The 12,600-nt window shown below is 56.2% G+C and overlaps 1 protein-coding gene across 8 annotated transcripts in view; it reads left to right on the top strand.

Annotated features, from left to right (window-relative positions):
• B3GNTL1 (UDP-GlcNAc:betaGal beta-1,3-N-acetylglucosaminyltransferase like 1) overlaps positions 1-12,600 on the top strand; it is a 71,966-nt gene that overhangs the window by 49,844 nt on the left and 9,522 nt on the right. For all 8 annotated transcript variants that reach the window (XR_005884823.1, XM_040989913.1, XM_040989918.1 and 5 more), the window contains one exon: positions 12,224-12,319. Coding sequence is in view for 7 of the 8 variants with exons in the window: in XM_040989913.1 (XP_040845847.1) it covers positions 12,224-12,319 (96 nt within the window). In the remaining variant the exon portion in view is untranslated. The remainder of the gene's footprint in view (positions 1-12,223; positions 12,320-12,600) is intronic.

Genomic DNA, 12,600 nt, shown 5'->3' with positions numbered 1-12,600 from the left:
GTGTGCTGTGGTGCGCCCTGTGTGTGTGTGTGTGTGCTGTGGTGCGCCCTGTGTGTGTGTGCTGTGGTGCGCCCTGTGTGTGTGTGCGCGTGTGTGCTGTGGTGCGCCCTGTGTGTGTGTGTGTGCTGTGGTGTACCCTGTGTGTGTGCTGTGGTGCGCCCTGTGTGTGTGTGTGTGCTGTGGTGCGCCCTGTGTGTGTGTGTGTGAGTGTGTGCTGTAGTGCACCTTGTGTGTGTTTGTGAGTGTGTGCTGTGGTACGCCCTCTGTGTGTGTGTGTGTGTGTGCGTGCGCTGTGGTGCACCTTGTGTGTGTTTGTGAGTGTGTGCTGTGGTACGCCCTCTGTGTGTGTGTGTGTGTGTGCGTGCGCTGTGGTGCACCCTGTGCATGTGTGTGAGTGTGTGCTGTGGTGTACTCTGTGTGTGTGTGCTGTGGTGCGCTCTGTGTGTGTGTGCATGAGTGTGTGGCTGTGGTACGCCCTCTGTGTGTGTGTGTGCTGTGGTGCGCCCTGTGTGCGTGTGTGAGTGTGTGCTGTGGTGCACCCTGTGTGTGTGTGTGAGACTGTGTGCTGTGGTGTACTCTGTGTGTGTGTGTGTGTGTGCACGAGTGTGCTGTGGTACGCCCTCTGTGTGTGTGCGTGTGTGCTGTGGTGTGCCCTGTGTGTGTGTGTGCGAATGTGTGCTGTGGTGCACCCTGTGAGTGTGTGCTGTGGTACACCCTGTGTGTGTGTGCTGTGGTGCGCCCTGTGTGTGTGTGCTGTGGTGTACCCTGTGTGTGTGTGTGTGTGTGTGTGTGTGTGAGTGTGTGCTGTGGTGCACCCTGTGTGTGTGTGCTGTTGCAGATGTATCGGCTCCTCCAGGAAAAGGCGTTCCTTTGGACTTGCTGCCGGGTACTTTGTAGTTCACACCTGCCTGTTGGGCACTGGGCTTGTGCTGTGTGTCCACCTGTCCTTCATGGCCCAGGGCGCCCTCTGCTGGAGGGGCCTGGACCAATTCATGCTTAAGATCACTTGTAATTTACCCAGGCATGTATAACAAACAAATTAGTAATAGACGATCTGTGCCTCTTGAATCCGTATCATTTAAGCTGCAGGAATTATGATTCTTTTGGGAGCCATCTGGCGTTCTGATTGTGGGTCACCTAAAGTGAGAGGGATTGAAAACAACAAGCAGAGCTCTGCTCCGCGTCAGCAGGACTTGGGCTTGACAGACAGGCCTGGACCCCCAGCCCACACAGCCTGGCTGGCATAGAGAATTACTGCTGGCCCAGAAGCCAGAACTTAGCTGTGACCTTAGCCAGTGCACAATCCACACGGTCCCTCACATGAGCACCCTGAGGAGAACAAGATGATCCACTCAGTAACAGAGCTGCTCAGGACGGTACAGGGCTGAGCTCGGGCTGGGCGTGAGGCGGCACGGTGCCCACCTCCTGGAGGAGGCCAGAGCTGCTCAGGACGGCCCGGGGCTGACCTCGGGCTGGGCGTGAGACGGCACGGTGCCCACCTCCTGGAGGAGGCCAGAGCTGCTCAGGACGGCCCGGGGCTGAGCTCGGGCTGGGCGTGAGGCGGCAGGGTGCACACCTCCTGGAGGAGGCCAGAGCTGCTCAGGACGGTACAGGGCTGAGCTCGGGCTGGGCGTGAGGCGGCAGGGTGCACACCTCCTGGAGGAGGCCAGAGCTGCTCAGGACGGTACAGGGCTGAGCTCGGGCTGGGCGTGAGGCGGCAGGGTGCACACCTCCTGGAGGAGGCCAGAGCTGCTCAGGACGGTACAGGGCTGAGCTCGGGCTGGGCGTGAGGCGGCAGGGTGCACACCTCCTGGAGGAGGGGCCGGGGTGGTCTCCAGAGGCTGGATGAGGTGCCGTGTCTCAGGAACAAGAGGCAGTGAATCCTGTGTGGTCTGTTGAGAACTTGCAAGTGGCAGCAGCAGGGTGAGATGCGGAGGGCATCTGCTCCCCAGATCTCTTATTCCAGGGATGGTGGAGACCCTCGTCCTGTCAGAGCCACATTCTGGGAGGGTCACAGGAAGCCAACACTGAGCAGGCCCCGGGGCTCCAGTGTCCCAGAACCCAGGCTCACACCTTGAGCCACATTCTCCGGGCTCACACTAGGGCCCCCACCACCATGGCATCTTGGGCCTGGCTGAGCCAGGTGTGCTGCTTCCAGGCCCATCTGTCACATGTGAACTCGGCTGGACCTCCCTGACTACATTTGGGAGGAGGGTTGGTAGCTGCCACACTGCCTTGGGCTTCCACCACTCTTCTCCTGTGATTTTCCCTTTAACCTTCCAAGCAATGACAAGCCCCTCATTCCTCAGCACTGTTAGGGTTCAGTTTCAGCAGCCGAGGCGCCAACTATTGCACACGCAGGCATTCAGCATTGTTGGGTCCCCTGGTGATTCTGTCTGATGCCGGGTCATGTCCTGGTCAGTTTTGTTCTAGCTTTGATATTATTTTCCTCCATGTCTGCCCTCCTGAGGGCTGGGGTGAGGGTCTCTCCCCACTCCTGGAGGCCTTTCCCAATGCCGTGCCGGTTTTCTGGGAGAAACATCAGTTTAGGTCTCCCACTTGTCTTAAGCCAGGATCAACCTTTGCTGAGCTGAGGCAGTGTGGATTGGTCGTCTGAATAGTTCAAGGTCATGGAGACCCACACTTGTGTTTTCTTGTCAGGCTTCTGTGGTGTCAGGTCTTAGGTCTGAGCCCACTGCCCAGCACCATGCTGAAAGTACTGTCCTTCCATGTGAAATAACCTTGGCGCCCTTGCTGAAAGTCTGCTGCCCATGCACGGGCTTGGTTCCCAGCCTCACTCTTCTGTTCTGTGGGTCTGCACATCTGTCCTGTGCTTGGGCCACTCTGCTTTGACTATGGAGACTTTGAGGTAAACTCTGAATTGGGGAAGTGTGTGTCTTTCTCCATCCTTGTAAGACTATTTTGGCCATGTTGTGTGTGGGGGCGCGGGGTCCCACTGGCAGGCTCGTCCTCAGCCCGACACCCTGCCCCTCTGCCCTGGGCCCATCTTTCTTAGCCCCAGCTGGCAGGCAGTGGCCTCCCAGGCTGCCACACACCATAGGCACAGCCCCTAAGAAGGGGAAACGCCTTGCTCTGCCTGTGCCTTCCCTGTTCCCTTGTTCACCCAGGATGTGGCTTCATATCGTCTTTTGGAAAGTAGTTATAACTGTGTGTGTTACAAACATACTTAGACCCAACCTAACACCTCTGAGGGTGGTGCTGGCATGAGGAGCTCACGGAGAGGAATTCTCAGGGTGGGAGGTCATAGAAAGAAAGGTGAGAGCCAGCAAGAACGCAGACTGGGCTGGGAGCAGTGCAGTCAGAAAGTGTCCTGGGTTTGGGCTTGCTGCACAACTGTGCACAGTGCAAGCATGTGTGCGCCTGCGGGTAAGTGTATGCACGTGTGTGAGTGTGAGCATGTGTGCACCTGAGGGTAAGTGTATGCACGTGTGTGAGTTTGAGCATGTGTGTGCCTTTGGGTAAGTGCATGCATGTGTGTGAGTGTGAGCATGTGTGCCTGAGGGTAAGTGTATGCACGTGTGTGAGTGTGAGCATGTGTGCACCTGAGGGTAAGTGTATGCACGTGTGTGAGTGTGAGCATGTGTGCACCTGAGGGTAAGTGTATGCACGTGTGTGAGTGTGAGCATGTGCACCTGAGGGTAAGTGTATGCACATGTGTGAGTGTGAGCATGTGTGCACCTGAGGGTAAGTGTATGCACGTGTGTGAGTGTGAGCATGTGTGCCTGAGGGTAAGTGTATGCACGTGTGTGAGTGTGAGCATGTGTGCACCTGAGGGTAAGTGTATGCACGTGTGTGAGTGTGAGCATGTGTGCACCTGAGGGTAAGTGTATGCACGTGTGTGAGTGTGAGCATGTGTGCACCTGAGGGTAAGTGTATGCACATGTGTGAGTTTGAGCATGTGTGTGCCTTTGGGTAAGTGTATGCACGTGTGTGAGTGTGAGCATGTGTGCCTGAGGGTAAGTGTATGCACGTGTGTGAGTGTGAGCATGTGTGCACCTGAGGGTAAGTGCATGCACGTGTGTGAGTGTGAGCATGTGTGCCTGCACCTGAGGGTAAGTGTATGCACGTGTGTGTGAGCATGTGTGCACCTGAGGGTAAGTGTATGCACGTGTGTGAGTGTGAGCATGTGTGCACCTGAGGGTAAGTGTATGCACGTGTGTGAGTGTGAGCATGTGTGCGCCTGAGGGTAAGTGTATGCACGTGTGTGAGTGTGAGCATGTGTGCACCTGAGGGTAAGTGTATGCACGTGTGTGAGTGTGAGCATGTGTGCGCCTGAGGGTAAGTGTATGCACGTGTGTGAGTGTGAGCATGTGTGCACCTGAGGGTAAGTGTATGCACGTGTGTGAGTGTGAGCATGTGTGCACCTGAGGGTAAGTGTATGCACGTGTGTGAGTGTGAGCATGTGTGCGCCTGAGGGTAAGTGTATGCACATGTGTGAGTGTGAGCATGTGTGCACCTGAGGGTAAGTGCATGCACGTGTGTGAGTGTGAGCATGTGTGCCTGCACCTGAGGGTAAGTGTATGCACGTGTGTGAGTGTGAGCATGTGTGCACCTGAGGGTAAGTGTATGCACGTGTGTGAGTGTGAGCATGTGTGCACCTGAGGGTAAGTGTATGCACGTGTGTGAGTGTGAGCATGTGTGCACCTGAGGGTAAGTGTATGCACGTGTGTGAGTGTGAGCATGTGTGCACCTGAGGGTAAGTGCATGCACGTGTGTGAGTGTGAGCATGTGTGCCTGCACCTGAGGGTAAGTGTATGCACGTGTGTGAGTGTGAGCATGTGTGCACCTGAGGGTAAGTGTATGCACGTATGTGAGTTTGAGCATGTGTGCACCTGAGGGTAAGTGCATGCACGTGTGTGAGTGTGAGCATGTGTGTACCTGAGGGTAAGTGTATGCACGTATGTGAGTTTGAGCATGTGTGTGCCTTTGGGTAAGTGTATGCACGTGTGTGAGTGTGAGCATGTGTGTGAGTATGAGCATGTGGCCATGCAGGTAAGTATATTCACGTGTGAGAGCATATGTGAGCTGAGTGCAGAAGCATATGTGAGGAAGCGAGTGTGCTTGTGTCAGCACGTGTGAATGTTCCTGAACCACGAGTGTGTGCGCACATGTTTGTACATCCATGTAGCGTGCCTTGTGAGTGTGTCTATAGCAGTGTGGGTATGTGGGTATGAGAGCTGTAACCTGGGCTGCAGCTTGGGACAGACACATGCAGGTCTGTGGACAGTGTGGGCACCCTAACCCTAACCCTAGGACCCAGGAGCAGGCTAGGTGCACCTGGCCCTGGCATTGTGGGTCCTGGGTCCTGCCCTGGCCGTTCCCTGCCCACAGAGGCAGTGTAGCTGCTGGCTGGCGCCAGTGCTGTGTGTCTCAGAGTCCAGGGCCCAGCTCAGTGCTCAGCAACCAGAGGATCCTGCCTTGTCCTCCGGGGCTAGGGGACTGGGAAACCTGGCTGCTTGTCCAGGGAGCAGACAGTTGGCTCTGACTCCTGAGCTCTACCTGCTGACAGCAGTGCCAGCTGTGTCCCAGCGACAACATTGCCACTGCATGTATCAGCTAAAATGTGCATCTCTTCCTTCAACTCCAAATATTTTGTTTTCCAATAACTTATTGTTGGTGAGTATTAATATTTTCCGGCTCTGTGGCATCAGAGTTGTCTTCTGGGTCTGGCTTTGCTGTTCAGCTGTCTGGCATGTCGGGGCTGTCATCTGGGTCCGGCTTTGCTTGCCTGTCTGACAGATATGTTGAGCCTCTCTGGGTCTCCGGGGACAAGAACAGGAAGTCAAGAACCCACTGAGATTGGAATGGCACCTGGTCCTCCTGCCCCACTCTGCTCATCCAATTGACCTGAGGCCAGCCTCAGAGACGGGTGGAGACATTGATGACTCCTTGAATCCGGTCCTGGGTCATTTGGGACAAGCCCACCATCTGGAACGATGCAGGAGTCAGCCCTTGGTGCAGCTCTGAGGCTCTGTTCCTTCCATGTGGCCCCAGGCAGGCTCAGCCTCCCCCAGACTGGATCAGAGGCAGGGCAGAGCTTCTTGTGGTTTCTCTTGGGGTGCAGGGGGTCCGTGCTCTCATTCCTTTGGTCCTGTGGGTGTTGATGTGGACGTGTGGTGACAGGTGCTGTTGGACTGCAAGCACTCCAGTCACACATTCAGGAGAACCCTCCCTGCTTCCCCCTTTTGTGTCTGTCTGCCAGCACTGAAAGGAAAGGCTGAGCATGATTGGAAAGGCAAGTGTGGCCGTGAAAGCTCAGAGCAGGGATGTGGTCATGCAGACAGCAGGAGGAGAGTCTGAGAGAGGGAAGCCGCCAGTAGGGAGTGCTGGCCACGGAGGCAAGACAGGGCTTACTGCTTATTGCCAGACAGTGGAGGTGCCCACACGACCGCCAGCATCTTAGTTGGTATAGGACCAGAGCTGCCTGGTAGGGCTGGGTACACATACCAGGCCTGGCAGCCAGCAGCTCATGGCTATCACTGTCCTGCCCACAAGTCCCTGAAATGCCCATTTGCTCCTAGCACCTCTGGAATGTGCGCAGGCTGACCTGTCCTCCACTTCCCTGTCTGTCCTTGCCTGCTCCTGCCTGGAACCTGTCCAGGGATGCCTCAGCTGGGCTCCCTGACGGCTCTGGAACAGAAATGAACAGTCGTGGGTAGGCAGGGCTGACTGTGGCCACCTGTGGAAGCCATGGGTTACGCTTTCGTCCTCACTGTAGAGATGCTTCATCTGCCTTTGCAGGAATGGGGTGTAACTTTGGTGTTTCCGGGGAGCTTGGACATCTGGGGACCTGGCCTGAGACCAGGTGAGGTCAGGACTCGCAGGATGAGGAGTGCCGAGGGGCTTTGGGGAACACAGCAGGCGCTGTCCTGTCCAGCCCCCACTCCACGTCCTCACTGGCCCCCACGCTCCTCTGGTCAGGCTTGACCCACAGAGGTTGTCCTCACCAACAATGAGCCAAGCTACCAGAACCTTCTAGCCCCACAGTTTCATCACTTCCACAGGTTGACTTTTGTGACCCAGGAAGCAGTGCGTGGTGTGATATGCAGAGATGCCCGTGGACACATGGACACGTCTCTTTTTGCCCTTGTCTCTATGTCTTGTGGACACTTCTTTTCTTTACTTTAAGATTTGTTTATTTGAAAGAGAGAAAATATCTTGTAACTGCTGCTTTACTTAGATAAACAACAACCAGCTCTGGGTCAGACCAAAGGCAGGAGCTTCATCTGGGTCTCCCACGTGGGTGCAGGGGCCCAAGCATATTGGCCTTTTTCTTTCTTTTTAAAAAATATTTACATATTTTTATTATTAAGGCAGAGTTATCACTGTTTCAATTCCCAAATGGCCACAGTGTGGGAGCTGAGCCTATCTGATGCCAGGAGCCAAGAGTTTCTTCCAGGTCTCCCACATGGGTGCAGGGTCCCAAGGACTTGGGCCGTCCTCACTGCTTTCCCAGGCCACACGCAGGATTTGGATGAGACATGGAGCTGCCGGGACACAAACCAGAGTCTGTGTGGGTGACTGGCACTTCTAGGTGGGGGAATTGGCCTGTTAACACATTGCACAGCCCCTTTGACCATCTTATTGCTTCGTCCCAGGCCATTATCGGGGGAGCTAGGTCACAAGGGGGCAGCCAGGACTTGACTTGGTGCCCATAGGGGATTCCCATACCCCCTGAGATGGCCCCGGGCATCCATGGTCTGTTTAGCCAGGACCGGAGCAGCTGGGCCCGGGCCTTGTGTTCTGCAGAGCACAGTGGAGCTCCCACGTGCCCTAGGATGACATCATGAGAATGTCAGGCCACCAGGGTGCTGGGCTGTGCAGGGACGTGTTGGGGGCTTACCTGCAAAGGGTTTTGGAGCAGCATCACTGTGTACGCCACAGGTGGGAAAACAAAGGGGCTCTCAGGAAATTGCCGCTGCTCACGCCTTCCTAAGCCCTGCGGTTTCTCCTCCTCTCAAGGGACTGGCGTCTGGTTCCTGGGAGCCAAATCCAGTTTCTCGCCTGCAGTGTTGTTGCACAGAGTGCTAAGCTGCTCCTCCCTGGCTCCCTTGCCCTCCAGTGTCCTCTCTGGCCATCTGAAAGCTTCTGTTTCCTTGCTTGCCAGTTCGGCTTTCCAGACCTGCCTGAAGTACAGTGTGTTATTCAGTTATTTTGAGAGCAAGATCTCAAGGCTTGCCGTCACCTGGTCTTCCAAAGATGAGCCAGGTATGGCAGAGTTAAATCTGCCAGGTGGGGGCCCAGCAGCATGGCCTAGTGGCTAAAGTCCTCACCTTGAATGCCCTGGGATCCCATATGGGCACCGGTTCTAATCCCGGCAGCTCCACTTCCCATTTATCTTCCTGCCCGTGGCCTGGGAAAGCAGTCGAGGACAGCCCAAAGCCTTGGGACCCTGCACCTGCATGGGAGACCAGGAAGAAGTGGCTTCACATCGGCATAGCATTGGCTGTTGCGCTCACTTGGGGAGTGAATCTTCAGACGGAAGATCTTCCTCTCTGTCTCTCTTCCTCTCTGTATATCTGCCTTTCCAATAAATAAAATCTTTAAAAAAAAAAAACTGCCAGGTGGCTGCAGGGATAGCAAGGTGGGCGCTGTGGCACAGTGGGATGAGTCACCTGCAACCCATATTGCAAGCCGCCCCAAGTCCTGGCTGCTTCGTATTCTGTCCAGCTTACTGCACAAGAGCCTGGGGAGCCAGCAGCTGGCCCAAGTGCTCAGTGGGTTCCTGGATGGGGCACCTGGCTCCTGGCTTCGGCCCGGCAGGCCCTGGCTGTTACAGCCATGGAGGGAGTGAGGCAGGAGGAGCCCTGCTCTAGGTCACAACTGCTGCCAGTTGCTAACAAGCTGCCCGGCTCATCAGAGCTTCAGGATGTTGGGGTCTCAGCAAGGCTTGGTCTGAAGTTGAGTTGGCCAGGTGATGCTCACCGCTTCGAGAGACCATCCCCAGGGCCTGCAGCGCAGAGTGACCGCCGTGTCCCCAGAGGCGGCCTGCTTGGACATCACAGGCTCCTGAGCAACTCTCTAACCACAGGCTACAGACTGGACTGCCTTGGGGTCTGTGTCAGTCAGACCTGGACCATGATCCAAAGGTCCTCCCAGAGTCTGTGGTGTATAGGGTACCTGGTTTTGCATGCTCGCTAGGGAGGGGAAAGGCTAGGCCTGGTCTGTCCGTCCATATAACCAGGGCTGCCTTTGGGGAGCCCAGCGTTACCAATCTGCTCGAGTAATGATGGCGATCGTACCACATGACACGGCACTGGGCCCACTTCCTGAGTGCAGTGACCACCCAGCTCAGCGGTCGCACGGCGCTGGGCCCACTTCCTATGTGCAGTGACCGCCCAGCTCTTAGTGGTCGCATGGCGCTGGGCCCACTTCCTGTGTGCAGTGACCGCCCAGCTCAGTGACTCAGAGCAGGCTGCTGCCATTGCTTAGTGTGTCATGGGTGATGTGGTGCTGCAAGTGACCCTACATCTGGAGATGCTGTCCCTCTCTGCTGGGACAGGAGGGTCTGGCCAGCTCCTCTGCATGAAGCCATTTTGCTGTCTCAGGCCAGGCATGCCTCTCACCACTGGAGTGTTCAGGCATTTATCAGTCTTACTCCTTTAACTGTGGTTGGCCTGTAGCAGCCCCCCCCCCGCCCATGTCACAGGGAGCATGTGCTGGGAAGAGCACGTGGACAGGTCACTGTCAACAGGGGCCACGTGAGCCAGGCGTGTTGAAGGGGCCCGTTGCTCTGTCCAGTTCCAGACTGAGGGTCAGTTTGCTATGTGATGTCTCAGCTGTGAGCAGTAGGGAATATTTCTTTCTCACACTTGGCTGAGAAGTGAAATGTATGAGGGAAAACGACTTAACACAGGGTTATGTACGAACCAGAACTGTGTCAACCTGCACCATCTGCCTGCCTCCCACTGCCGGGAGCCGTCAGGCGTGGAGGAATCTGACGCACACATGCAGACTTGGTGGGCAGGCAGAGACCATCTCCCTGTGGAAGAGTTGTTGGGATCAAGTGCTATGCTCATGTCATCTTATGAGACAATACTGAGTACTGTGGGCCCAGCGTGACATAGGAAGTTAGGCGACAGGCTCACCTGGGGATGTTTTTCGTGGTGTGTGCTTGAGGGAGCGCGTGGAAGGACAGTATGGGTTCTCCAGCCGGGTCTCCCTGCTGTGAAATGCACTAAGGGCGTGGTCAGTCAGGATGGCGCTTTGGTAGCGGTTGGATAGACTTCCTGTGTGGAAAGTTCATTTATATTGATCCACTACCAAGAGAAGAGTAGGAAAATGCTGTCTGTTTAACATCTGTGCTGGCAGATGTTAAAGCCTGGCAGCCTCATGCTCGACACTGCAGAGCCGTGCGGAGAAGGCTGGGCGTGGCACACGGGTCTCACTCTCCGGGGACTCTGGCAGCGTGCGAGGAGCAGCTTCCGTGTGGGAACTCGCTAGAAAGAGCCTTTGCTCCACAGATCCTCCTGTAGCTCATATACAGCAGCTGTGGGCCAGCTGCCTCACGTGGCCATTTCCTCATTCGAAATAGACAAAAATAGTAGTGTGTGGCTCTGGGTTTGTGGTGACTGGGAAGGCGGCCAGCGACCCGTAGGTAACCGAGAGAGAGCTGCACGTGGAGGAAGGAACGGCCATGCTGGCTGGGCGAGCAGACTTGAGCAGACCAGAGGCCGAGGAGAGGTGAGCCGCAAGGTGTGGAGCAGGCACAGTCCAGGTTACACCTGCATTGCGGCAAGACGGGAGGAAGGAGGTGATTCCTAGGAAGAACCGTCAGCCAACTGCAGCACGGCATGGGGTCCAGCCATGTGAGGGCCCACCCGCTCACCAGCGCCCTGCCGGTGTGCCCGTCACTCTGAGCTGCTTTTCCCTGGTGACCAGGGGTGCTGAGTGCAGCATGGCATGGGGTCCCAGCCGTGTCAGGGCCCACCCGCTCACCAGCGCCCTGCCGGTGTGCCCGTCACTCTGAGCTGCTTTTCCCTGGCAACCACGGGTGCTGAGTGCCCCTTTTCTGCAGAAGCTTTTGTCAAGTCTTTGGCCCAGGGGCTGGCTATCTGCGATGCCAGCATCCTGCATTGGCTCCAGTTTACATACACGCTGCTTTATTGCCAGCCCAGCTCCCTGCCAATGTGCCACCCCCACGGGAGACCTTACTGGGTGGGAAGGTGCTTCTGGCTCTGGCCAGGCCCAGTCCCAGCTGTTGCAGCAGATTGGGGAATCTGCTAAATGGAATCAATAAATGAAGTGAATAAGTGAATCAATAAATGGAAAATCTCTTTTTTTTCCTTTCTTAAAAAAATTTTTGTTGTTTTCTTTTTTTCCTTTCTAATTCTGCCTTTCAAGTTAAAATAAATGCATCTCTTCAAAAACATTCTTAAACAGCATGCTGCTCACCGCCCTTTCCCTGTGGGGGTCCTGCTGGCTGTGTCTGGCTGGAACTTGTGGGGTGGTGTCGTGGGTGGGGAGGTGGCCATCCTGACAGGGCCCCTACCTTGCAGGCAGCCCTTGAGTGATTGTGTCTGCTGTGGTTTGAGTGCCATGTGTCAGTACCAGTCTAGGCTTGGTGGTTTCCCACGACAGGGTGCTGGTGTCTGACCCTTGCTCTGCCTGCTGGGACCACGTAGTCCCGGGGTGTTCACCTGGGGGACCACGTAATCCCAGGGTGTTCACCTGGGGGACCACGTAGTCCCGGGGTGTTCACCTGCAGGCTTTCACATGTGAACGCAGCTTTTCCGTCCTGAGCTGAGCAGCCTGGTCAGACACTCGTCTGCTGGAGTTTGCCCCAAGCAGATGTTTGTGTGTTGTCTCCCTGCCCTCCTGCTCTGGGAAGGGCTACCATGAACCCCTCGGCTGTGTGGCTCCCCGAGTGCCCTGGGATCTGGATTTTCCTCGTGGGAAGGCCCTGACTGCTCGAGCTCACATCTCGCGTGTGTCCTGTGGCAGTGGTGGTGGTTTCTGCACTTCTAGGGGTCAGTGTCTCCTTGCAGCTGCAAGGCCATTTCCATCCCTTTATGCTGTGTCCAGGCTTACTTCTCACAACCAAAAGTCTGAGCTATTCTTGTCATTACGTGGATCTGTGCCACCTGCCAGAGGCTGGGCACCTGCTTGGTGCAGGGACATGGTCGGGGAAAGCTGGGAGGATGTGGTCACCGTGGCCACGGCAGCGCCCTTCTCGCTGACCAGTGTGTGTCCACTGCCCTAGGTCTTCACCTCCCATGGCCCCACAGTGATCATGCCCACATGGTTCTGCTCCCGTGCGTGGTTCTCCCATGTGGGCCCATTTGAGGAGGGCGGGCAGGTAAGTGCCGGGACAGGACTGGGTCCCATCCTCTAAGCTGTGGGTTCCCCCACATGAGGCCTGTCCCAGTTCTGCTGGGACAGGGCTGACACCTGATCCTGGCTGCGTGTGGGAAGGCAGGGGGGTGAGGTGGATCCAGGCATTGGCCGCCATGCGGGACAGGTGTGGGGCCAGTGGGGAGGAACCAGGACCAGGACTGGGTGGTCAGGGACTGGGGACCTGGGAGTTGTGGCTCAGGCACCAGACTGGGACTTGGCCCGTGGCGGGCCCACAGCCACAAA

The sequence above is a fragment of the Ochotona curzoniae genome, unplaced genomic scaffold, assembly GCF_017591425.1.
Source record: "Ochotona curzoniae isolate NIBS_2020 unplaced genomic scaffold, NIBS_Ocur_1.0 contig_523, whole genome shotgun sequence".
In the NCBI taxonomy this organism is placed as follows: domain Eukaryota; kingdom Metazoa; phylum Chordata; class Mammalia; order Lagomorpha; family Ochotonidae; genus Ochotona; species Ochotona curzoniae.
The sequence above is the reverse complement of the archived record's forward strand: the minus strand, read 5'-3'. Positions and strand labels throughout refer to the sequence as shown.